Source organism: Chenopodium album, chromosome 20 (genome assembly GCF_948465745.1).
Source record: "Chenopodium album chromosome 20, dcCheAlbu1.1, whole genome shotgun sequence".
Classification (NCBI taxonomy): domain Eukaryota; kingdom Viridiplantae; phylum Streptophyta; class Magnoliopsida; order Caryophyllales; family Amaranthaceae; genus Chenopodium; species Chenopodium album.
This window is the reverse complement of record NC_137853.1, coordinates 35,629,299-35,654,978: the sequence shown is the minus strand read 5'-3', so window position 1 is coordinate 35,654,978 and position 25,680 is coordinate 35,629,299. Positions and strand designations below refer to the sequence as shown.

The 25,680-nt window shown below is 35.1% G+C and overlaps 1 protein-coding gene and 1 pseudogene across 2 annotated transcripts; both read left to right on the top strand.

Annotated features, from left to right (window-relative positions):
* Positions 1–2,383: 2,383 nt before the first annotated feature.
* On the top strand, positions 2,384–5,682 carry LOC145596618 (tubulin alpha-2 chain-like). The gene is made up of 4 exons (XM_081652819.1): positions 2,384–2,593; positions 3,027–3,261; positions 4,377–4,747; positions 4,830–5,682. Exons 1-4 carry the CDS (start codon positions 2,501–2,503, stop codon positions 5,484–5,486), a joined length of 1,356 nt encoding a protein of 451 aa, XP_081508945.1. The 5' UTR covers positions 2,384–2,500; the 3' UTR covers positions 5,487–5,682.
* A 7,394-nt stretch (positions 5,683–13,076) lies between these two features.
* LOC145596619 (F-box/kelch-repeat protein At1g74510 pseudogene) lies at positions 13,077–15,787 on the top strand (annotated as a pseudogene). The gene is made up of 2 exons (XR_014103269.1): positions 13,077–13,485; positions 13,984–15,787. The product of XR_014103269.1 is annotated as an F-box/kelch-repeat protein At1g74510 pseudogene (transcript).
* Positions 15,788–25,680: the final 9,893 nt, after the last annotated feature.

The window sequence follows — 25,680 nt, the reverse complement described above, 5'->3', positions numbered from 1 at the left end:
CTAGAGGAGTGGGAGCCCAGATTGTATCTCGGCTTCCCACTAATTTTCTATAGGTTATATAACTTTGTATGTTTTTCAGATATAATAATAATAATAATAATAATAATAATAATAATAATAATAATAATAATAAATATATAAATAAATTAATAAATTAATAATAAAAAAAATAAACTTATAATTTATACAATGCGAAATACTTTTTATTAGGCCTTATAATGTTCACCTTACTTTAACGCATTTCATGTCTCAGCTCATAAGTATAATTAAGATATAAGTTATGGAAAATAAGTTCTGATAAGGGTTTTTAAGTTCAAATTAAAACTAAAATAAGTTTTAATATGATCTAATGAATTTAAGTTTAGATAAGTGAAAATCAGATGAACACAACAAATCCTTAGATGATAATACATGAGTAATAATGTATATACTTTGTATAACCCTCTTGTGATAGGAGGAACACCCGGCACACCCCCTGTTATCTTGTATCTAATTACCGTATGAATGAAATATGTATATGTAGTACTATACATGAAATTATATGTGAAATATCAAGTATATATCTATATTTTAGTAAGACAATGTGAGAATTGACATTTCAAAAAGGTATTATAATTTGATACTTATTGGATGCATCATGCATGGCTGCATGCATCCCAAACCTTTTTACTACGGTGTGAGATCATCACCAAGTAAGACTTAATAAACTCAATTGATGAAGTTCCTTAGCCTCAAATTAAAATTTGAAGGTGTAGGATTCAAATATTATCAAATGAGAATTTACTCTGTATAAAGATAGCAAATGAGCTTGCACTTATCAATCTATATATACATACTTACATACTACCTTCGTTTCTTATTATTTACAATAAAGAAAATTTTTATGTCTCACACATAATATCCTTTTGTTGCAAATAGTTAAAAAAAAAAAAAAAGATAGTACTCCGTATTATATTTGAGAATTGAGATATACTCACATTGCATATCAAAGGGTGGGGCCAAGCCGAGCCAAAATAGGCCATGATTTCATGTTAAGTGATTGGGTTGGACTAGGTTTTGTAGGGCTTTGAGCCAAATATGGACCAGTCAATTGGGCAAAGAGAAGATTAGCTCGAAAATTTTGGCCTATTGATAATGGACCTTGATAGTTCGTTAATTTGGGCTTTTGCCTAAATACATTTGTAGTACAAACAAACTAATTAAGAAAGCAACTAAAGGGCAATTATGAATTACATTCGAGCTCGCCTCAAGCTCTGCCTTCTTGGCTGTTAGTCTATTGTTCACCATTGTAACTTGTCCTTGACTATGCTAGCAGAATTAACGCGATCAATGAAAATATTTATACGACATCTACAAATAATTAACTATAGAAAATGATAATCTTAAGCGTCAATAGGTATATATATTTAATCAATCTATACAAGAACACTTGGTATCATTTTTCTTTTTTCATTCTGTTAACCTCTTATGTTAATAAATTCTATTTGCACAACTATATCGTAAATAATGTATATATGTCTCATTACTTCCTTAGCATTTACGAAAAGACTAAGAAGCCGATGGAGAGAAAATTATAGTTCCACTTTGTTTTTGTACGTCCTGCGTTTCAAAGTTTTTATATATTTTTTTTTGACAACAGCAGAAAGTAAACCAACTAAATTACATAAATTTAAAAAGAAATCAAAGTAAGACGACACTAATTAACATGTCTCTGTACATAGAATCTATTTTACACTCAGCTACACTATATTTAGAATCTACTTTGTATTATACACTCAGGAACACTCGGATAAAAAGCAAATTCTCCCTTAAGAATGACTTTCTACTCCTGAATTTAACCGAAATTACTGAGAAAACCCGAACCCGACCCGAACCGAACTCGAACAACCCAAATGTGACCCGAATTGACCCAAAGTTTATATTTCGTAAAAATAATCATTTTTACACTATTTTTGATAGTTTCTAAGCATATCTCGAAATTGACCCAAAATCTGACCCAAACCCAACCTGCTAATCTAAATTGCCACCCCTATCCACTCCTAAATACACCACCTAAAATAATATCTTTGGGTCCTTGAAAAAAGTGCACCATCCTTTTCAATTATCATTTCAATAATGGCTAAAGAGACCTTAAGAAAATTCACCTTATTAAGCCCATATAACTTAACACCCTTTTCCAAATTGGGCCATAATATATAAACACTACTCCAACCCAATAACAATAAAACATAACGGTCCCAATTTTAAAAAATTTAAAATTCAAAAAACATAATTTCCACCGCCCCAAAATTGACAAATCCCCATTTTTCGAACTGTTTTTTCTTTTTCTTTTTTTCTTGTAACGCCAACGGCTACAATTTTTTACCATAAAAGTATAAAACTCCCAATTTTCACTCCCAAAAATTAAAAAAAATTAAAAAAACCCTACCTCATTTTCTCTCTCCTCCTTTTTCTCTGATATTTTTCTCTCTCCTAAATTTGAATCTCCAGAAAATCGAAAATGAGAGAGTGTATTTCGATCCACATTGGTCAAGCTGGAATTCAAGTTGGTAACAATTGCTGGGAACTCTACTGTCTTGAACATGGCATTCAGGTTAACTCTAATTTTTTTGAATTTATTCACAGTTTGTTTGATTCATTTTTACATGAACTGAGTTATGAACCCTAAATTTGTTTTGAATTTTAGAAATGAGCCCTAATTTTGTTTATTTGTTGTCAGATTTTTCTGAGAAATGCGCTTTAGTTTTGTTTATTTGAAGTGAGGAATTTGAGAAATGAACCCTAATTTCGTTCAGATGTTGTAATGATATCTGAGATTTGAACTCAAATTTTGTTTAAATGTAGTAATAATTTATTGGATTTGAACCTGAATTTGGTTTGTATGCTGTAAGGAAATCTGAGAAATGAACCGTAATTTTGTTTACATGCTGTAAGAATTTCTGAGATTTAAACCTAAATTTTGTTTTTATGGTGTGAAAATATCTGAAATAAACCCTAATTTTGGTTGTTATGGTATGTTGTAACAGCCGGATGGGCAAATGCCTGCAGAGAATACAGGTGCAGGAGGAGATGATGCCTTCAATACTTTCTTCAGTGATACTGGGGCTGGAAAGTATGTTCCTCGAGCGATATTTGTTGATCTTGAACCAACTGTTATCGATGAGATTCGAACCGGGGCGTATCGACAACTTTTCCACCCACAGCAGCTTATTAGTGGCAAAGAAGATGCTGCTAATAACTTTGCTCGTGGACATTATACTGGTATTGAATTTTTGCTATTTAAATGATCTTGGTTGTGGATTGATTGGTATCATAATTGATTGCTCTTTGTTGTTGGTAATGGACTAATGGTATGATTGATATGTTAATTGAGGTCCTTTGTATTAAGGATCTATTGAGGCATTTTGTCGAGCAGTTTGTGTTGAAATTTTTTGTTTCCCCTTCTTTAGTTCTATATTGGTTTTGTTGTTGGTTTGATCAAGGTTCGGGCTACTTGTTTTGCTTTGTTGTGGGGGCTTGGGTTGAGGGGATTTGTTGAACATATCTCGAGCGTTGTTCTCTTTTCTGTTTCCATGGTCATACTGGACTTTGATTTTCAGTTTGGCATTGGTTTTCAGTTTTTTTTTTTTTATGCTGGAATTTTCTTCTGTTATGTGTTTGATCTGAATTTTAATCAGTTTTATTAGCTATGTTGGTTCTTGGAGGCCTGTGTTGAGGATTTTGTTTAAGTCATTTAGTAGAACAAATATTCTGCATCATTTTTGCATTTTTGCCGCCAACCTCCTCACGTCCTGAATTCTATCGGTTTTGTATACTGTGTATTATTGTTTCGGTTTGGTTTTCTACTTATTGTGTGATGGTGTTCTCTAGGAGATGATTGGTTTGTGTGAGTCGTTGTCTAGCAGGTTCATGAATTTCCTGTTATCAATTTAGATATTCTTCACTTTTCACCGCATTGTGTTAAACAATTGCACAACTTCACTATGTCAGTTTCATTATTTCAAATGCTGTTTATGATTATGAGAATGTGGAAATATGTGCTGTCTTTTGATATAAACTTTCTTCATCATTACTTTAGCTCCTTTTTATTCTTTGCATTCTGTCGGCATTTCTCTTACAAGTCTGTGGTTTTGTACATTAACCTTAATGGTTTGACTCAATTCATTACCATGATTGCTATAAATATTTTTTCACCTAAACATCATACATTCATGACAATATGACACCTTTGAAGCATGGATTTTTCTAATACAGCAAATCCTTTGTCAATCCTTGGAGCTTGGCTTGGTGAAGGATTTTTCCATATTTAATTACCATGATTTCCCCTTTTTTTCAATTATCTTATATTGAATGGAAACTTCTATGTTTGAATGCAGTTGGGAAAGAGATTGTCGACTTGTGCTTAGACCGCATCAGGAAGTTAGCTGACAACTGTACTGGTCTTCAAGGCTTTCTTGTTTTCCATGCTGTTGGTGGTGGGACTGGTTCCGGTCTTGGTTCTCTACTCTTGGAGAGGCTATCAGTTGATTATGGGAAAAAATCAAAATTAGGCTTCACAATTTATCCATCTCCTCAAGTTTCAACCTCTGTTGTTGAACCGTACAACAGTGTCTTGTCCACTCACTCCCTTCTGGAGCACACTGATGTTTCCATTCTCCTTGATAACGAGGCTATATATGATATCTGCCGCAAGTCACTTGATATTGAGAGGCCTAGTTATACCAATCTCAACAGACTTGTTTCTCAGGTATATAATTACTTACATTTGAACATTAAAGATGCTAATAATTGTGAGATATTTTTGGCTGAAATGATGGTGTTTTGTGTAGGTTATCTCTTCCTTGACAACTTCACTTCGGTTTGATGGTGCATTGAATGTGGATGTCACTGAGTTTCAGACAAACTTGGTCCCTTATCCTCGTATTCATTTCATGCTTTCTTCTTATGCTCCTGTTATATCTGCTGAGAAAGCCTTCCATGAGCAACTGTCAGTTGCAGAGATCACTAACAGTGCATTTGAGCCCAGTGCTATGATGGCCAAATGTGATCCCCGACACGGAAAGTACATGGCTTGCTGTTTGATGTACCGAGGAGATGTGGTCCCCAAGGATGTGAATGCTGCTGTTTCCACAATCAAAACAAAGAGAACCATTCAGTTTGTGGACTGGTGTCCTACCGGATTCAAGTGTGGTATTAACTACCAGCCTCCAACTGTGGTGCCAGGAGGAGACTTGGCCAAGGTTCAGAGGGCAGTGAGTATGATTTCTAACTCAACCAGTGTTGCTGAAGTGTTCTCGAGAATCGACCACAAGTTCGACCTTATGTACGCCAAGCGAGCTTTTGTTCATTGGTATGTTGGTGAGGGAATGGAGGAAGGAGAGTTCTCAGAGGCAAGAGAAGATTTGGCAGCGTTGGAGAAGGATTATGAAGAAGTTGGGGCTGAAGGTGTTGATGACGAGGAGGATGATGGTGATGACGAGTACTAGAGTTTGTTGTTAAAAAATAATGAACAATAGGATTGAGTATTACTAGGGTGATTAATATTCAGGAATACCAATGGGCTCATTGGTAAGTAGTAGTGTGCGTTAAGCAGTTGTGTTTCGGTAGTAAACAGTGATGTATTTCTTTGATTTCATTGTGGTTCAACTTTCAGCATATAACGATTTTTTCCCTGCGACTTCAGTCACTGTTAATTTGTTTCTGGTGTGCATCTTATTGTTTCATTTGTTGTACTTGAAGTCGTAGAAGAGGCAATGAAGCAATTAAAATCCCTTGTAACAACTATGATACGCTTCATACTATTTTTGTTTGTGGCCATTCTCACTTTTTCATTTACTTGTATCGTGGCTTTTTTAGGGTTGTTTGGTTACACAAAGAAAATGGGGGAAGTGAAAAATCATGGGAACTAGATGAAGCCTGTGCGATGCACGGTTTGTTTGATTTTTTTATTATTTTTTTTTATTTATTTATTTATGAGTTAAAATTTGTTATATATTTAGATAAAATTCCTAATATTAAAAGATAATATTTAATTAATTAAAACTTAAAAATCTCATTTGCCAATTTTGCTTACGTGGCGTTTAAATTATTTAATTTTAAATCAAATTAATAATCTCTTATTTAATTGGCTACTACTAAGATTTATAATCCTGCATGGCGCGCTGAGAAAATTAGATCCTACGTGGCTTTCTAAAAACTCGGGAAAAAACTCCCCTTTATATCCGTGCGATACACGCCTTGTTTGAATTTTCTAAAATATATTTTTTTTGTATTTATGTGCTAAAATTTGTTACATGTTTAGATAAAATTCTTAATATCAAAAGATAATGAGAAGGTTTTGCGTGAGACCGTTTCACGTGAGTCCGGTTTATAATACACACACTCAACCTACACCCATTGCTACTACCTAGCCACTTGTCGTCGGCGGCCGGCGACCACCCACCCCCTCCCATCCCCAGACGCAGCAGTAAGTAGGCAAGACCTTATAAGACCCCCCAAATCTTCTAGAAACAACCACAACATAAACCACAAACACTAAGACGACAACAATACCCACATGAATCAAAAACGCAAAATCAAGAATCGCAATCGCACGAAGTTTAGATTACTCGTCGATCCTTTAACCCCACTAACAACATCAAGAAGACAATGATCCTGCCAATTTCAAGCTCAATCGTCCTCGTTGTTAATGTTTGTTGTTCTTCAGTTGAGTCTTTAGTTTTTTATTTTTATTTTCATGTGTGTTGCTGTCGAGAGATATGATCAAGACCAACGGTGGCAATGATTGTTGATGATGGTGGATGGAGCAAGAAGAAGAAAAGGGGAGGGTTCTGATTGTTTGAGGAGCACAAAGAAGAACAGGGGGGGTCTGACTGAGGAGCACGAAGAATAGGGTCTGATTGTTGGGATGTTTAATATCTAATCAATATTGTCTAAAATCTGATGAATATCGTGTAATATCTGATACTTATAAACACTAATATCTGACTATAATAATCTAATTTCTGACACTTTTAATCTAATATCCGATAATTATAATATAATTTCTGACTATTACAATCTAATTCCTTACAATTAAAACCTATTATCTGACCTTTGTAATTTAATATCTGACCATCGTTATATAATTTCTGACACTTTTAATCTAATATCTGAAATTTATAACTTAATATCTGACCATTATATATCTAAAATCCGACAATTAAGAATTTTTTTTTTCTATTTGTATGACCGGACTCACATGAGTCCGTTCTACACAATACTTTGTGAAAGATAAAGATAATATTTTATATTTAATTAATTTAAACTTAAAAATATCATTTGTCAATTTTGCTTACGTGGCATTTGAATTATTTAATTGTAAAATAAACTAATAATCTCTTATTTAATTGGCTACAACTAAACTTTATAATCCTACGTGGCGCGCTAAGAAAATTAAATCCTACGTGACTCTCTAAATACTCGGGAAAAAACTCCCCTTTATATATATATATATATTAGATTAGATTATGGGTGAGTTGTTTGGTTGACAATAAAAAGTGGAAATGAGGGAATTGCAAATTCATAGGAATTGTGACTTCCCACAAAACATGGGAAGTTGATTACCCAACCCCCCCCCCCCCCCCCCCCCCAGGTGAAGTAAATTCCCATAGCAACCAAACGACACCTTAGTATGCTAGATTGTATGAGCCAAGTAACACTTGGCCTTTTAAAAGCTTGATAAAAAAAATAATAAAAAAGGCAAAACTATGGCTCCTAAAACCTAGCATCATACTGTGGCCTCCCGATTCTCATGGTCTCACAGAGTGAATTAGAGTATATGGAAATCACCTTGGCCCTTTTCCTGTGAAAATTTCGAAATCAAACTATTTTTTAGAGATTTTAGGATTCAGTATTGAAAATCAAGTGATGGTTTTGACTCTGTTGTGCTTCCGGTAGGGGCATATGTGGTTGAAATCTCTCAGAAATTACAGGCATAATTATTACACAAATTGGGCACTTTTCGAAGATTTCGGGAGACGATGTTGAGAATTAAGAGGTCAAGTAATGGTGGGGATGTACCCTAAGGTCTACAATGTCGTTTAGAATCACGTGCGTTAATTGTCAATTGCATAAGAGTCTATGGCGGTCTTGAGTCAATAATAGATTGATAGACTAAGCCTGTATAGCATAAGGTAAATTCACAATTAAGAGGCAAAATGGACACTTTCAATTACGTACACTTAGCCTTAGTCAATATGTACACTTTGTCTTTTTTGAGTATGATGGCTCTCTAAGCTTTACATTTTCGAGCACGAATCACATTGTTATTTGGAATCATTTACGTAAACCAAGTAAAAGGTGGTTAATTTACGTAAACTAAGAAAAAGTTGGTTCATTTAGAGTTGATCATGTCAAGCCCTATTCGCTGGATCGGCGCATATTCTTACTTTCTTAGGTGCACACTCATGCACCTAGAAATAGGTGTAACAACAGCATAATATGAACATTAGCTTTTCAGAAAGTGAACATAGGCATAAAAAATATGAATATTAGCTTTTCAGAAAGTGAACATAGGCATAAAAATGTTTGATTTTCGATTTTTTATGTGGTGACTTTGTGATTAACTTCAATTGATTAGGTTATACTATCTCCGTCAACATTTAGTTGCAACTTTGGGGTATTATTTGAGAGACATAAAATATTCCAAAGTTGCAACTAAATGTTAACGGAGAATTTTCTTAATTCTAATGAATTGAATTTTATTATTTTATCTGATTTTCTGCATTTTTTTTATTAGTGAACATAATCATGCAAAATATGAACATATGCATAGGTTCCCTTAAGTGTGAACATTAACTTTTCAGAAAGTGAACATAGGCATAAAAAATATGAACTTATGCATTTCAGAAAGTGAACATAACATTTCAAAATATGAACGTAAGCATTGGTTTTCTTAAAGTGAATATAAGCATTTAAAATGTGAACATATACGTAAAAAAAATATGAACATAAACATTTAAAAAAAGACAACATATGCATAAACATATTTAATTAATATTTCATGAACAACACTACATATTTACATTATGAATACTTGAAATTATATATGAACATATAAAATATTATAATGAATATAATGCATTTATTTGTGAACATAAAAATTTGAAGTAATAAAAATAATATGATTATGAATCATATGCATTATAAATATTAAATGTTCTTACGTGTTCATTTTTTATTATTAAATGTTCATTTTTTTCCATGTTCATATATTTTAACTAAATATTCATATTTTTTTACTAAATGTTCATTTTGTAGAGTGTAGTACGTGTTGATTTTTTTTACGTTGTTGCACCTATCTAAGGTGCACAAGGGTGCACCTTAGACTAATTGCTGGATCAGTTTGACTCGACCCAATTTGGGTGGGCTTTGGGCAAAAAATTTGGCCACAACATTTTCATTGTTTGTTTGAATAAAGAAAAGGAAAGGGAAAAAGGGGAGGGAGGGAAAGAGAACAGAAGAATAATGAGTTTTCCTTCTAAATCTCTCTATTGTTAGAGAGATTAATTTCTTACAATTTAATCCCTCATCCCCCCCCCCCACCATTTCCTTCATTCCTCATTTGTTATCCAAGTGAAAGAAATCTAATCCCTCCATATTAGGGATGGCAACGGGTCGGACTCGGAGCGGATTATGCAAAATCCGAATCCGACCCGACAGGAAGTCGGAGGCTAAATCCGACTCCGACATCCGACTCCGAGAATCCGACTCCGACTTTAATATCCAACCTCCGACTTCGACTTTGATCCGATCCTACTCCAAGTTTTTTTTTCCGTCATTCAATATACTTTGAGAAATTGGGCTATTTGGGCCTTTACAACCCAAACAAATGCCACCATCACCCACACCAAAATCCACGATCTATCGGAGTCGGATATTTGTTGGAGTCGAATTTTTTTCTCGGATTTTTTGTAGGATCCGACTCCGACCCTCCTCCCACTCGGAGTCGGATTTTTTTAACGGAGTCGAACTCGGATTACTTTTTTCTCGGACTCGGAGCGGATTTTTTTACCTCGGAACGGGGCGGAGTAGGGTCGGATCCGGACTAGATTGCCATCCCTACTCCATATCCCTGCCTTTCCATTCCCTCTAGTTCCTTCAATCTAAACACACTCTTAATCTTTTCGTGAGCCTTAGACATGCATTTCTAAGCTTTTAGTTAGTTTTTTAGGCTCGACGCTAAAAAACTCAAAAAGCCATCTAGGCTCGATTCTATTTTACGGGTTTTAGGCAAGCATTTTTGCCCAAACCTTGCCCCAACTCCACCAAGTGGGCTTAATCTTTTACCCTTGGCCCAGCTCGCTCTTTGATCACCTCCAGATTCTGCTTAGAAGCATTTATTAGGGAAATTGATTATGTTTTAGGTGGCGACTAAAGCATGTGGTGCTTTTTTTTTATATGTCCTTTTTATTGTTTAGGTAATTACTAAAAAAGGTAATATGTGCTAATTGGAAGCATGAGTAGGTTATTAACCAAAGGGAAAACCGTCTTAAGAAAACCAAGTACGGTAGTTTCAGAACTCTGAACACCCTCAATAGTTGGATCAATGGATAGATATATTAAGGATCAATATTATGGAGATAATAAGTTCAATCTTTTGGGCCGCATTGTGTGTTGTTAGAAGTGACAAACGATCTTTGGCTAGTCAAATAGTCTAAAACCCAATATGATGGATTCTATGAGGTCACACAATGTGGTGATGGATTGAACAAAGAAAGAGGCCCATCATTGGGCCTCATAGTAGGTGGTTGGCCATATGGGATTAAAAGGGGAGTAATTTGGGCTTGGTTTGGACTTTAATTATTGCTGTGATGTATAAATAGAGGTCTTTCCTAGGGTTTGACATATAACACAATTAGCAGTCAATTGTGAATTGGCAAGCAAGCAACCAAACCCTAGCCTCAGTCCCCTCTCCCCTCCTCACGTTCGTACACACACCGGTGTGTGCGAGTGGTGCACGGTGGTGGTTCGTGCTAGTTTGGTGGCTGGTATTCTCCTCCCCTCTCCGTCAAAGGTGGTTCGAAGGTGCTTGTGCCCAACTAACTAGCATTAGTAGAGGTTCAATCCTAGCTCGTGAACCAAGTAGAGGAATCGAGCTTGAGGTTCCATTCTCCTAGAGTTCGTGGTCAATCGTTATCGCACGCGTAAATCACGCTTCAAAGGTATAATTTCTCCTTTTAAATCTCCATACCTATGTAAGGTTTAATTATTGTCATCACATGAATAACGTTTGTCACATTTTGGATCTAAGCACGCAATGGTGTCTGAGTAGAAGTCATCAATTCAATCATATCTCAAAAGTCCAAAAATTCATAGTTTTATAAAAAAAAAAAAAAAAAGAAAGAAAAATTTAGGTAATGAGAAAATTGAATTATGAGAAGAAAGAGAAGCGAGAAAATAAAGAAATCGATTTACCATCAAACACCTAATCCAAGACAATCAGGTGATTGTGGCCTAGACTTTAAATAACGTAGATCTATAATTCTAAAAGAGGGAGAAAATAAATAAACAAGGGGGAAGTGATATTATCAACAAATTGAGTTAAGGCATTTGAAGAGGGTGACGAAAAAATCGACAAAACCTAGAAACAACCACACAAGATCAAAATGTACCTTGAATCTTGGAGAGAGAAAGTATAAATCTTTTAAATCTTAATTAGGACAAAATAGTGTTGCTATTGCGATAATTTTTTTTTTTAAAAAAGATACCTTGAAACCCCAAGCCATGCCATAGATATAAAGAGAGAGAAAATTAGGGTTCTTACAAAAGAATAAGATGAAGAAAGAAAAAAGTGAGATGACTCCAAAAAGAGAGAAAGTACATGTATTGATATAAATGACCGATGGATTGATGAATTTTAGGCATTGATACTCATTACTGAGTCATAACTCATAACAATCCAAAAATAAAGTAGGATATGTTTGATTCCTCAATTTAATAATAACGGTAAATCTGGGAAACTATCTGCTATAAAGGAGAGAATCAAAGTAGGAATAACTTTTAAAACGCCCGGAAAAAAGTACAAATATCAATGTAGATAGATTGGAGCGAGGGGTATTAATTTAATGATTTTATATATGACCGGGACAAAGGATTTGAACACGTGATCTATTGTACAGACGTACACAAGCCCTCAATCCAACTCCCTTAGTTTTCAATTACTTGCTCCACTTTCATTTCCGGCCGTTTTAAATTACTTGCTCCATTTCTTTATTTGTGTTCATTTTGTCTCAATAAAACAAAGTATTATGTTATGAGCCTCTTCTCATTGGATTTCACGAGCCCCGTCGTTTGTTTCTGCCCCCACTCCTTTTCCGGACTCCAAAAAATGCAGGGAAAGTGAGCAAGGGGTAGCCTTATTGCAGTTTCTTCTCCCTAAGGGGGTATTCGGGGAGGGGAGGGGGAGGGGAATGGTCCGATTTATCGGTGAAAAATCAAAAATACTGATGATACGAATTATGGAAAGAAAGTCTCATCCTTCACTCCCTGAAAGAATATTTTGAAGCATACCTTCGTTTCGTTTTGGGGCATGTGAAGGTGTTCAAGCTTGTAAGAGGGTCACTATGCCTCCGTCTTGAACACGTTCACGAACGTACTTGGAGTTTCGGAACAGGTGGGTCGAAGCTACTCGTTACAACATTTGATATAATCCTCTCGAGTAGTGGGTGGACCTAATAAAAATAAATTTTATTAATTTCATAGTCTCACAACTATTTTTGCACTTTACAATTTTTTATTCTTCCACCAACCCTCTCTACCTTCATATTTTATTACTTCTTCAACTTCTTCTAAAACTCCGCGCATGAAGAAATTAAGCAAATAATTTAAAGTTTCACTTAAAATGACCAACATACCCTAGTCTGTATGACGCTCCTGTATAGCACGGGTATGTATCTAGAATCCTCAAATACATTATTAAATAAATAAAAAAATAAAAAATACTCGTATAAACAAAAAAAAAAAAAAAAGGTTTGGATTATTTATTTTTTGAAACAAGATTATTTTTTAATTTAAAAGCAAAATGTGAATTTGTGTAGGACGAAAGACCACGTGTAAAAAGGGGCAAATCGGCCGTCAAATTGTTTATCTCTGTCAAAGCCGCCGCCTCCTCCATTCTCTCTCTCTCTTCCACCTCCGCCCACCTTCTTCCTCCATTTCCTCCTTTTTTTTCTCTCTCTTCTTTCTCTCTCATCCTATCTTCTTCATGAATCTCATTTGTACAGCCGTTTCTGGTCCCACTTTCCCAACAACACCCACATAAAAAAAAAAAAAAAAATGACACAGATTACAGCACACTCTGTAGTTTATGCTGTGTGATTCGCACTTTTTAGCATACTCAACCCCAGAATAAAAATACCCTCAAATTTTATTTATTATTCTTTCAAGAATTTCATTCAGCTTTCGATTTTTCTCTCTCTTTCCTCACCTTCTTCGATCCAATCGGTAATTTCCACTCTTTTGATTTTCAATCATAGTTATGTTTATGTCATGATCATCATTTGTTTGTTTTGTGAAATGGGTCCTCACTAATTTTCTGTTTTTTTTGTTCGATCTTAATTGGGTAGTTGTTTTGACCAATTAGGTGTTTTTGATTTATTGGGATTTTCGCAATTTTTACTGGGTATTTCTCTGAATTAGGGATTTTGTTGAATTTTATATTATTTTTCTGGGTTTTTTTTGCCCCTCTTTTTTTGTTTATTTCTTTGTTTGCTATTCTTATTCATTTGTCGCTGTTCTAGCTTGATTATTAATTTGAACATTTGGGTTCTTTTTTTCGTGCTTAAAGTTGGGATCTTTCGTGTTATAGATTGATTGGTTTATATGGTAAATGGTATGATTTCTGGGATTTAATTGAATTGATTATTATTCATTTATAGGGTTTTGTTTTGTTTGGATGAATTTATGAGTAATTGGGGTTTTGGATTTTAATTTGTTTTGCAGAGGGATTGGTTTTAGTGGTGGTTTGTTGGAGTTTTAAGTCTGTCATAATGTTGGAAGGTATTTCAATTCCTTTCTCAAGAGACTTGCCTATTGCTTTAGAGCAAGAATATGATTGGATGTTTGATGGATTTAGAATAATGGAAAACTCAAATTATAAGAGAAAATCGGAAGATGGGGATGATTGTAAACTTGGGAACTCAATTAAGCTAATGAAAATCACTAAGACAGGGGAAATGGAAGTCGATTTTTTAAACCTTTCCCTTTCTCTAGTTGTAAGTCCGTCTGATAGCATCGACAATGGCGGGGATATGTCTGATACTAGTTCCCTCATTCACCAAATTGGAAGGGACAATTCAATTGATAGTATAGCTCGCTGCTCTAGGTCCGACTATGGGTCTATTGCTTTGGTGAATCGAAGCTTTCGTTCTTTGATTGAGGGAAAAGAACTTTATAAGTTAAGGCGGCAAATGGGGAATGAAGAACATTGGATTTACTTCTCTTGCAGCCTGCTTGAGTGGGAGGTATTTGATCCTATTCGGCTTAGATGGAAGCACTTGCCAATTATGCCTTCCAATGACTGCTTCATGCATTCTGACAAGGAGTCATTGGCTGTTGGTACAGAGCTTTTGGTATTTGGAAAGGGTATAACATCTCATCTCATATACAAATATAGCCTTTTGACGAATTCATGGTCTGCAGGCATGGAGATGAACACACCTAGGTGTTTGTTTGGTTCTGGTTCGCTGGGTGATATTGCCATTGTAGCTGGTGGTTGTGACTTTTGGGGGAATGTATTTTCCTCGGCTGAACTATACAATTCAGATACTGGAATGTGGGAAACTCTCCCAAGCATGAATAAAGCTAGAAAGAAGTGCTCTGCAGTCTTTATGGATGGGAAATTTTACGTGATTGGGGGACTTGGGGTTGGAAATTCAAACCCTTTGACTTGTGGTGAGGTTTATGATCTGGAGAGACGGACTTGGACCGAGATACCAAATATGTTCCCTTCGAGGAATGGTGAGCCAGGTGCCCCTGAGGCATCTGCTATGTCAGAGGCACCCCCTCTTATTGCAGTTGTTAATAACGAGCTTTATGCAGCTGATTATGCGAGAAAAGAGATTTGTAAATACATTAAAAGCTCAAACTCGTGGGCTACTGTTGGAAGTTTGCCTGAGAGGGTAGTCTCGATGCATGGATGGGGTCTAGCATTTCGAGGTTGCGGTGATAAGCTAATTGTTGTAGGTGGGCCTAGGGCTTTGGAAGGAGGCTACATTGAGGTGAATTCTTGGGCTCCCTCTGAAAGCCCACAACAGTGGACTGTGCTCGGGAGAAAGCTTGGGGGGTTCGTGTACAACTGTGCCATAATGGGATGCTAATAAGATTATAGGATTGCACCACATTGGTGCTCTATAATTAAGATTACCAAATGCTGAATACCTTGAATTAGTCTCATGCTGAACAGATATGGATCAATAACTTGAAGCAGTGAGCCAATTTAGTGTGGCAGCAATTTAGTGTAGAAAAGTTATCGTTCATGAATTGAGGGGTTCTCACTTTCCTTCTCTTCATCGGCATCTGACTGTTTATTATTATATAAAACTTCAGTTTAGCTTGACTATGTTTTGCTTCTCACAATTGATATTCATTGGTCTCTTGAAGCTATAGCTTAAATATGTTTTCTCTGCTCATCAATTGTTGATAATACATTGATCACCTAGCCATGAAGTTAGGTGTCCTCGATTATTATGATTGTTCTGTATTTCAGTTTCTTCTCTATGAATGATCTAGTTTATTCATTGGATCAGTATTTGTGGTGGAAATGGAGAACTTGTGAGTAGATCTGGTATGTTATTATCATGTATTGAGAATGTGATCGCTTTTTTTTTGTTGCTTTAATCATCAATTTGTGTGTATGTGTTTGTAGTGATTTGTTAGAGAACAAAGTAAACTGCACATCATGATTTGGATGTCTTTCTCTAAGACTTGCTGGAATGGACTGTGATTGAAATCAAACTAGTTTCAGAATTTATTTGAGCAGCTGCTGTTAGCTTTCTAACTCAACCAAAGCTAACTTCTCTATCTTTGATAGTTTGAATATTTTGAGTTCCTTCAATAAACCCTATGTTATCCTCCCAATGAGTCCATGACATATTAGGTGATATTCCGAGATAATATCTCTAAAAGCCTTTATTTTCATTTTCTTTGTTAAACCTGTAATTCATTTTGTACTGTGATCTTGTGCTGTGCCAGTGTGCTGTGGTGTGCTCTGCTATCTTTTGACTGGCATTGTTTCATATGTGGGCTATCCTGCTTGTGCTATTATCAGTAGCGATGAAATCAGTTTGACATTCTTCGTTAGCCGTCAGAGAGTTCTGTGTGTAGGGGGCACTTTGGATCTTTAGATTTCTACATGCATTAAGCAGTTGCGATGTTTTCTTTTTGCTAGTCTTCAAAATTCTGCATCATTATCATATTTCGCCCCACCCACAAGCAGTTACTGAGTTGTTGCATGTTAGAAACTTCAGTCTAGTTTCTGCTTTTGCAATATTTTGCGGTTGTAATTGTCAAGGCAGGGTCATTAAACAGATATGATCATCCAGAAAGCTTCGCGATAATTAGAATCACTTGAGTGTCCTGATGAGTCTGATTAGTAAATTTAGTAGTGTTCAATGAGCTAGCAGATTTGCTACAGGTATAGCTGATCTATACCCTGATAGATTTCTTATCTGCTGAGTAACTGATAGAATTGCCACTGATTTCCATGCTGGCGTGCTTCCTTAAGCTCCGATTTTATAAATCATCAGCCCTCTTTCTTCTCAAAAGCTGTCGTGCTGGCGTGCTTCCTTAAGCTTTTTCTGTAGATCTTTAGATTTGATGTACAAAACCATCCTGATTTCTGACATTATAGTTCATAGTTAAGAAATAGTAAAGTTTTCAGCTTCATCAAATATGCACAAATTGTTTATGTACCATTGTTTTAAGCATATAAACTGTTATTAATCCAATCTTCTTTTCTTTCAGCATCCAATCTTTTCTTTCAGCATCTAATCTTTTCATGCAGTTTTCGCTTTCTTGTGCCCCATCTGTACTCTTACACTAGTACAGTAGCATTTTTGTCTGTTAGATAGTTGGTCAATAGTTTTTGTCTTTGTTATGTCGTACTCCATACTACAATAATTTGTGGTCGCGTGGTTAATAAATAACTTTTATTGTATACGGAGTACATATTTAACGATACCAAATCATCCACATCTCAAAACTAATGAAGTACTTCTCTTGCTCCGAAATAGGGAAAGAAAAAAGCAAGAAACTATTGAATGCCATTGAGATTTGTTGTTTTATTGAAAGTTCAGCCAAATGTGGTGGAAGATACATTGTACAATCGTACTTATAATTTATGTTAACGTACTATATTTTGTGTTCATGAGATTCTTGTATGTCACAAACCATATAGTTGTAATTTTTATGGCTCGTATTTCAATTTGTCGTGACATAAATGTACGAATTTATGTTAATATAAGACTATATAGTATAGTAATATGTTAGTGCTTTGTGCCCCTTTATTCCTTGTAACTGCATTGAGCACCAACTAAAAACCCCATAATTGTAAAGGTGACATCCCATTATCACACTACCTAGTAACTTGATTCTTGCTACATACAATCATTCTTAAAGTGTTTGTTTTTCTCCCTCCCTTTCTTCTTTCTTTAGCATCTTATTTTTTCTTTAGTGGTCCACTAATTCAACAATTTATTGTTTGAGAGGACATATAATGGTGGAAGGCTCTTCATGGGTCTCTTTTTCTTCTCTCGATTTCTTCTACGTTCTCCCTCTCTTTGAAGATTAAACCCTTAAGATCGTGATTAAAGAAAAATTAACAATCGTGATTTACTTTTATGTAGAAATGAAGTTAATTCATTTAATTTGGATCCTAATACAATATTTGAGAAAAAGAAAAGAAGATAAAAGAGATTGTGTGGTTATACTCCATTACTTAGACTTAAGCATATGTTAGATGTAAAAGAAATTATTTTAAAAAAATTAGATCTAGAATAGACCAAAATAAATAGGTCCAAATAATGCGAAAACTTTTGAGATGTAGATATGGTGTAGCATGTTATGATCTCTTCATTATTGCTGTAATTTGTATATATTTTTGCATTTATAAAAAGAAATTAAGTGAATGGAGCCTAATGTTAACAAAAAAAATGCTATCCTTGGTTCCATTTAGAATTTTAGATCCAAAGTAGAAATAAGAATTATGACTAGATTTAATCTTAATGTAGTTTGTGTTGAGCTTTGCAATCCAAATATTAAAAAAAAAAAAAAAAAAAAAAAAAAGGTTTAAATTTAGAAGCAAAATCATTATAAAGTTTTAATTTTACAGTTCTTAATGATCAATAAAAGCTTTCAACATGCATCAAGGTAATACTTATAGCTTTTAAATGTGAACTTATTATAATTGTGAATAATTTTGATTATTGATATCGAAATTAACTTATCTAAACATATCAACTTCTTGATGTGTATGAGGGATAAACTTACCTTAATTATCCGTACTATCAAATATTGACATGTGATAATTCATTCAAGAGATCAAGGCAGTTTCCAACTTTCCAACTATACATCTTCATGACATACGAAGTACGAATTTTAAGCCAATAATTTAGGTCGTATGATTGAATGAAAAAGTTAAAAATAAAAATCACGTCTTATAGTTGTTTACTCTCATGTGATGTTTGTTGTCACTCTTGTAAAGTTATAAGCTTTGTCGATTTCCTCGAGCAGTACTACTTCTACTTTGAGTCATAGTAATTGCCACGATTTTTTTTTTTTACTTTGGATTTTGGAAGCTGCAACTTGTACTTTATAACAGTAAACACTTTTAATTTCAACCTCTTTCTACCCTACATGGTATGGTTACTACGAGTAAAGTGACAATGAACTTTACCACAGTAGATTACCACTCGTACCTTCATTTCATTTTATTCTGCTTATATAGGGCCTGTTCTAATTGACTGAACTGAGCTAAACTGAATTGAAATGAACTGAATTGAGCTGAACTGAACTAAATATTTTATGAGAGAAGGAAATTAAGAACTAAACTTATTGAAACTGAAGAGAACAGGCACATGCTATAGCACTCGTTAGCACCAGTTTACCTTAATTTAGAAAAAAAATTCTACTCCATTTTATAACAATCGCAACAATAGGCTATGCTTTTAGTCTTAGAAAAATCATAGTGTATAGAGAGTGAGGGATATCTCAAGTAGTTAGAGTTTACCCGTTTAAACTTTGATTCTAGAAGATATTAGGGTCGATTTTCATCGCCTGTTCTTGTGGCCTGGCTATCTAAACAAAAAAAACATAAACATAGGGTTGGAATTAGTGGGAGTGAAATAATAAAATAACAATGAATAATCCTTACTAAATTACTAAATAAGAAAGTATTGCAATTATTGGACGTACTCTGTAAAAGAAAAATGTTCAATTATTAATTACGAAGTATTACAAGACAGAGGAAATTCTTGATAATTTTGACAGTTTTATTTTAGATTGACGAAAATTAACGAGGTAGGGGTCAAAAACTCAAAACATCTAAAAGTTGATGTACCATCAACAAATTGCATTGTGACAAAGACTAGTCCCTGTAGTCTGGCGCCAAGTTCTTCCAATACCGAGCCAGGGGTCTGCCTTCTTGCTTTGACCATTTCTAGCGTTGTTGGCTCGATTTTGCTTATTGATTGAGTCATTTTCTCACTTTTCTGAACCTATATGTGTTCTACATATGGAAATAACCCTCTGGGGGTTCCTGCTTCACCTGCCCAATGGAATATTCCACTATCATGTGCAAAGTTCAGATTTGGGTACGTGTAATGTTTGTGAATCCACCAAACCATGGAGTCGAGTTCGATTTCATCACGAACTCGCGAAATCCTGTCCATTCGCTCCAACCCTCCCGGTAGGCTTGTGTGCAATGCATATGGATTCATAACCATGGACCTTTTTTACTTAACCCATATCCTTGAACTTTAGAGAACTAGAGCCATGGTTAGGTTGCAAACTCATCTTGTGACTATGTGAACTACTTGTGCACCCTTGCTTGTATTTATTATATGTGTGTTAACCGTTTGTTTGACTTGTGTTCAAAACTAAATAAATTGACTAATGACTAAAAGGACTTTGTCTAATTAATTAATTAATTTTGAATTAATTAAAGGTTAATAAATTAATCAATTCGACTTAGTACGACTTTAGGTATGTCCATTTAGAGTAAAATTACTGGAAACAGTCCAGATTAATGTTCCAGCAATGGCGCAGGAATTTGGACTGTGGCGCTGCAGTTTAGTGTCTGTCGCCTGGCGACAATTTTGTCGTCTGGCGACAGGCTCTAAACAGTGGCGACAGTTCTGTCGTTTTAGCGACAGTTCTGTCGTTTTAGCGACAGTCCAGTTTTCTTGCTCGAGTCATCACGACGAGTCTAATTAACAGTCTACTAATCAGATCAATCGATTTGTTAATAGAGTCTTAAATTGAGTTTAGGCACTTAAAGTCCCATGGTCATACACAAGTAGTCAAAGCATGTCACTCACATACACATAAAGCACACACATAACATGTTTGTCACATTATGACCATGTCTAGAAAGTCTTTGAATGCGTGTTTTCCGTCATTTTTTTAGGGGGGTAAGTCGGATATTAATCCTCCAATTTTTAAATTCCCTTAAAATATATACCCCCATTTTTTCTTTTAATCTTTTGAACATAAAGTCAAGTCAATTAGAGTCGAGTATTAAAACAAATATGGTTTAAATTACAGCGCGTGGTCAAGAAAGGAAGGGCGTTTAATCAAGGACAACACTTTTGTTCAAGTCTTACTTTTTGACAAACCAATCGGTAGGAAAAGGAAAGCTAAGAAGGCAATGACTAGTCAAGAAGAACTTAATGAAGTCAAGGGACAGGTAGCCAACTTGGCTGAAATGTTGCAAAACCTATCGCTGCAAATAAGTAATCCTGAAAAACAAAAACAAATGGACCTAATCCAGGAAAGCTTGGGCAAACTGTCCAACGACTTTAGATTTCAAGAGATTAGCTCCCAAGGGGTCTCGGTGGATAAGGACCTTCTCCCACAAAAGTTCAATCCCAATGACATCCCTAAGTTCAAGGCTATGGACAATCCTTATTTTCATTTAAGAGCTTTTGAAACTGTAATGAGTATTAAGGGGATAGATAGAAAAGCATTTCATTCTGTATTTTCATTATCCTTAGAAGCTGTATGTCAACAGTGGTACTTTTCACTTGATAAAGAAAAGACCTCTAGTTGGGAATCCATTGTGAGCGCTTTCATTGAAAGGTATAAATGCAATATACAAGTTGAAACCGATCATAGAGAATTAGAAATGCTAAAACAAAAAGAAAATGAAGGTTTCACCTCCTTCTTTAATAAATGGAGGGAAACTACAGCAAAAATGGTTGAAGTGCCTAGTGAAAAAGAATCCGTTAGGATGTTCATTAAGAACCTCCAAGAAAAATACTCTAAGCACCTTAAGTACCAAAGCAACTTAAACACTTTCAAAGCTGTATATGATATTGGAATTAATATTGAAGATGACCTTGCTAAACAAAAAGTTGCTAATAACAACTCAAGTAGTGGCTGGAAAAATAAGAAGAACGACAATCCTTCTTCATCCAAATCTACCCACTCAAATAATGTTAGCACTTTTCCTCTAAACGAAGTTTTGGCAATGAATAATAATCAAGGACAAAAGAAACCATTTAGGAAGAATTATACTCCTATTGGTATGAGTTATGACACCGCATTTGATTGCTTACATGCAAAAGGTCTTATAACTCCTATTGGACCATTTGGGGACCCACCTGTCGAAAGGAGAACGGCTAGCTGGAACCCAAATGCACATTGCAAATATCACCAAGGTAGGGGTCATCCTACAGAAAATTGTTGGAGACTAAAGGAAGCCATTCAAGACTTGATCGATAGTAACAAGCTCCCATTGCCTCCTGCAAGTAAGAAGCCAAGTATCAATACCGCACCGCTATCAGATTCTTTGGCCATTTCTGACGAAGAAAACCAAGAGGATCCATCTAGCCTCATAGAGCCTATCGAGACCATTGAAGAAGAAATCTTCGAAGATGCTCTCGAATTCCTTGGTCAGGAACCTGCAACTAAGCAAGAAGTATTGGCGTTGACATCAATATTGACAGAATTGAAAAAGTTGATCTCACAAACCTTTGAGGCTATAAAAGAGAAAAATGAGTTACTTAGAAGTAGACCCCCACCGAAACAAAAGAAACCCTTTTCTCTCCAAGTAATTGACACTCCCAAAAAGAATAATAGAAAATATACTCCAATTGGGACGTCATACACAAACATGTTCAAAATGCTCTTCGAGAATGGAAAAATTCAACCTCTCGAACCAAGGCCATTTGAATCACTGAAAAGAATAGACAAATACTATTGTTCATATCATCAATCAGGGGGACATACAATAGAGCAATGCTTCAAGTTTAAGGACTTGGTTCAACGTTTGATTGATGAGAAGAAATTAGTTCAACTTCCACAAGATGCCATGATTAATGGAGTATGGGACAGTGACGATGAGGATGTTTACCTTAAAGACATTGAAGAAACTCCTCTATCAACAATATACCCAGTAAATGACATTTGGGACGAGGAGGATTCGCCCATAGATGTCCTCACTAGGTCCGGGAGAGTACAACCTCCCATTTCAACACAACCTATACCTTCTATTCAGCAAATTCCCGTGCCTATTATAGAAGACAACGATGTTGTCAAACAGTTAAAAAAGACTAAAGTGGAAATGAATGTATGGAAACTTTTAGCCACATCTCGAGAACATAGAGTTGCAGTCATGGATGCGTTGGCTAAAGTAGGCATAGATTCGGACACTACTCCTGAGGGACTTGCTAACTTCCTCACGAGTGACCTCCCAAGTCCAATCAATTTAGTCACCTTTTCGGATAAAGATCTACCACTTGAAGGTGACAAACACAATAAAGCTCTAAACCTCATAGTCATATGCAAAAGAATGAATGTCCCCATGACTCTTGTGGATAACGGTTCAGCAATTAATGTGTGCCCACTTAGAACCGCAAGAATGTTGGGAATAAGAGATGAGGATTTATCCCCATCAACTCAAGGCATAAGAGCTTATGATAATTCACGTCGTCAAGCACTAGGGACAATTACCATGAACATAACGTCGGGTGCAATTGAGCATGCCACTACATTTCAAGTAGTAGATATCAAGGCATCTTTTAACTTGTATCCATTATGATCCCAAACTTGAACCCCACTGTGATCATACACTAAAGTACGGTGGCGTTCCAAAGGGAAAGACAAAGAGCAAAAAGAGTCGCCAACAAATTTTAGGAACTTGTAAACCCAAAAGATAATCCAAAAGGACCATCAACTACTCCATAAGGTCTTGAACCAAACAGGGTCCGGGGATGAGGGTACGAATCCAATCTACAAAAGAAAGGACCCGCCCTATAAAATAGGCCTCTACTTTGTTCTGCTCGTATTCATGTGCGCTTTTTGAATAACATACAAACATTATATTAAACCTACCCTGTTTATCTATGTTGGTTGAGATTAATGCACAAATAATTCTACTATTGGCGATCACTTGAGTTAAAATCACATTAGCCTAAACCAAATTAATAATTATCTTATTAAGCATGATTTCAAATACAAATTCCCTTTAACAATCATAAAAAGGTGTGATCAAGCAATAACAATAAATATATAAATCAAGAAACATAATAAATAAATCAATAACAATAATGAGGATGATAGCATGATAAGGCATAATAAAGCTTAATAATAATAGCAAGATCCTAGGCATGATACTAACAAGATTAATAACAAATCCTAGCATGTCACTAAACGATAAAGATCAAAACTTTAAACCTAACATGGCATTAACATGATAACATGATATTAGAAAAGATTAAAGGCACCCTAAACATGATACTAGAAAGCATAAAATAACATCCTAACATGATACTAGGAATCATAAAACAATAATAAGCATGCTTTCTACACTGAAAGAGAGTAATAAGATTACATACTTTGAAGCCTCGTACCTCTTTCTAATAACAAAATACACAAGTTAGTAAACTTCAATAAAAATAATAAACAATAATTAAAGAATTAAAGAATTAAATTGAAATCAAATTAAATAAAGTTTTGACTAGTTTTGGACCAAACCCTCAGAAATTATCAACCCTTGCACGTCTAGGGCGAAGGCAACTTCGAACTTGGCTAAGAGACTCTAAGTCTTGTGAATGCGGAATATTGTATGAAAAGCTAGTTTAGAAAAAGAGGGAGAAAGAAAAGAATTAAGGATGAGAATTGATGATTGTGAATTATTTTTGAAAACAAGGGATTCGGACGCTATTTATAATGAAAATAGTCCAGAGAAATCATAGAATTTGATAAGGAATAAAACTCCACGCTGTCGCCAAGAATCAACTCTGTCGCGAGGCGACAGGGTCTGTCGCGCGGCAACAGAGTCTGTCGCGTGGCGACAGATTTGTCGTTTGGCGACAACCTGTATTAGCGCGTTTTTCTTCACGCGGAATCCGATCTTTAATCAACTTGATCTACGGAATCCGTACAGAAGATAAAATATATATTTTTAAGATAACAAAACGATATTTTATTCCAAATAAAAATCTATTAAAGATAATTAATTATTAAATCTAATAATATTAGAATTAAAAAGAACTTTCTAGAAACTTCTAGAAAACTATAATTAATCCTAATAATTTTAGGAATAATAATTAATATTGGGCCCTCCTCTAGATCATCGGGCCGTATTTAAATATTTAACCAGGCCCAGTTTAGTATTTTGGCCATAACTTCCTCAATATTCATCGGAATTGATCTTATAATATATCGTTGGAAAGGTCTCTTTGAGCCCCATCCATCTACACTATTATTGGACCTTAATTATGGACCAAACTAAACTGGTTCGGTTATTTCCAAATAAATAAAGCCATTTTCAAAAACAGAGAGAAAAGAATTTAATTAAAACTAAACCGCAACACTTGACTTTCAAACCACTTTCACCTAATTCGATAATAACACAACGTGAAAGGCATTCATCACTGGGTTTGGTTTTGGGGAGACACAAATGGGTGTCTACACCTACAATGTACTCTTATCGCTTAGACTTGGATATAGTTCGTACTTAAGTACTAACAAGTGAACATCAAGCCAACCATATTTGTCATTGCACTCAAGGGGTGAATCTACGGCCTAATAAGGGGTTGATTTACAACATGAGTAATGGTGCCCACAACCCATCCATGGGTCAACTATGACAATGATCGAGTTTATCTATCTCTATTATTATACGTACACAACTTTGAGTATATACTCAGTATACAAAGTTTTTTTTTTTTAAACTACACACTACCATTCTTTTTGGTCATATATACGAAGTAAATTGTTTTATATTGGAATAGACGGAAATCTATTCATTTGATAAGCTTGTGGAGTTAGTATTTCTATCAACGATTGATTTTGGAAATAATTTATTAAATCTAGTATGGATTTGTAATAATTTATTCCTGAATACGGATTAGCTTGTTGTAATTTAATCAATGAAAACAATTTTGGATTCAAGATCGCTTATCTTTTATATCCAAC

Bases quoted from the DNA above. Each gene is read 5' to 3' on its own strand.
- LOC145596618 (XM_081652819.1), top strand. From the start codon at position 2,501: ATGAGAGAGTGTATTTCGATCCACATTGGTCAAGCTGGAATTCAAGTT. The intron at 2,594-3,026 runs GTTAACTCTAAT...ATGTTGTAACAG, and splicing joins GTCTTGAACATGGCATTCAG to CCGGATGGGCAAATGCCTGC. The intron at 4,748-4,829 runs GTATATAATTAC...TGTTTTGTGTAG, and splicing joins TCAACAGACTTGTTTCTCAG to GTTATCTCTTCCTTGACAAC.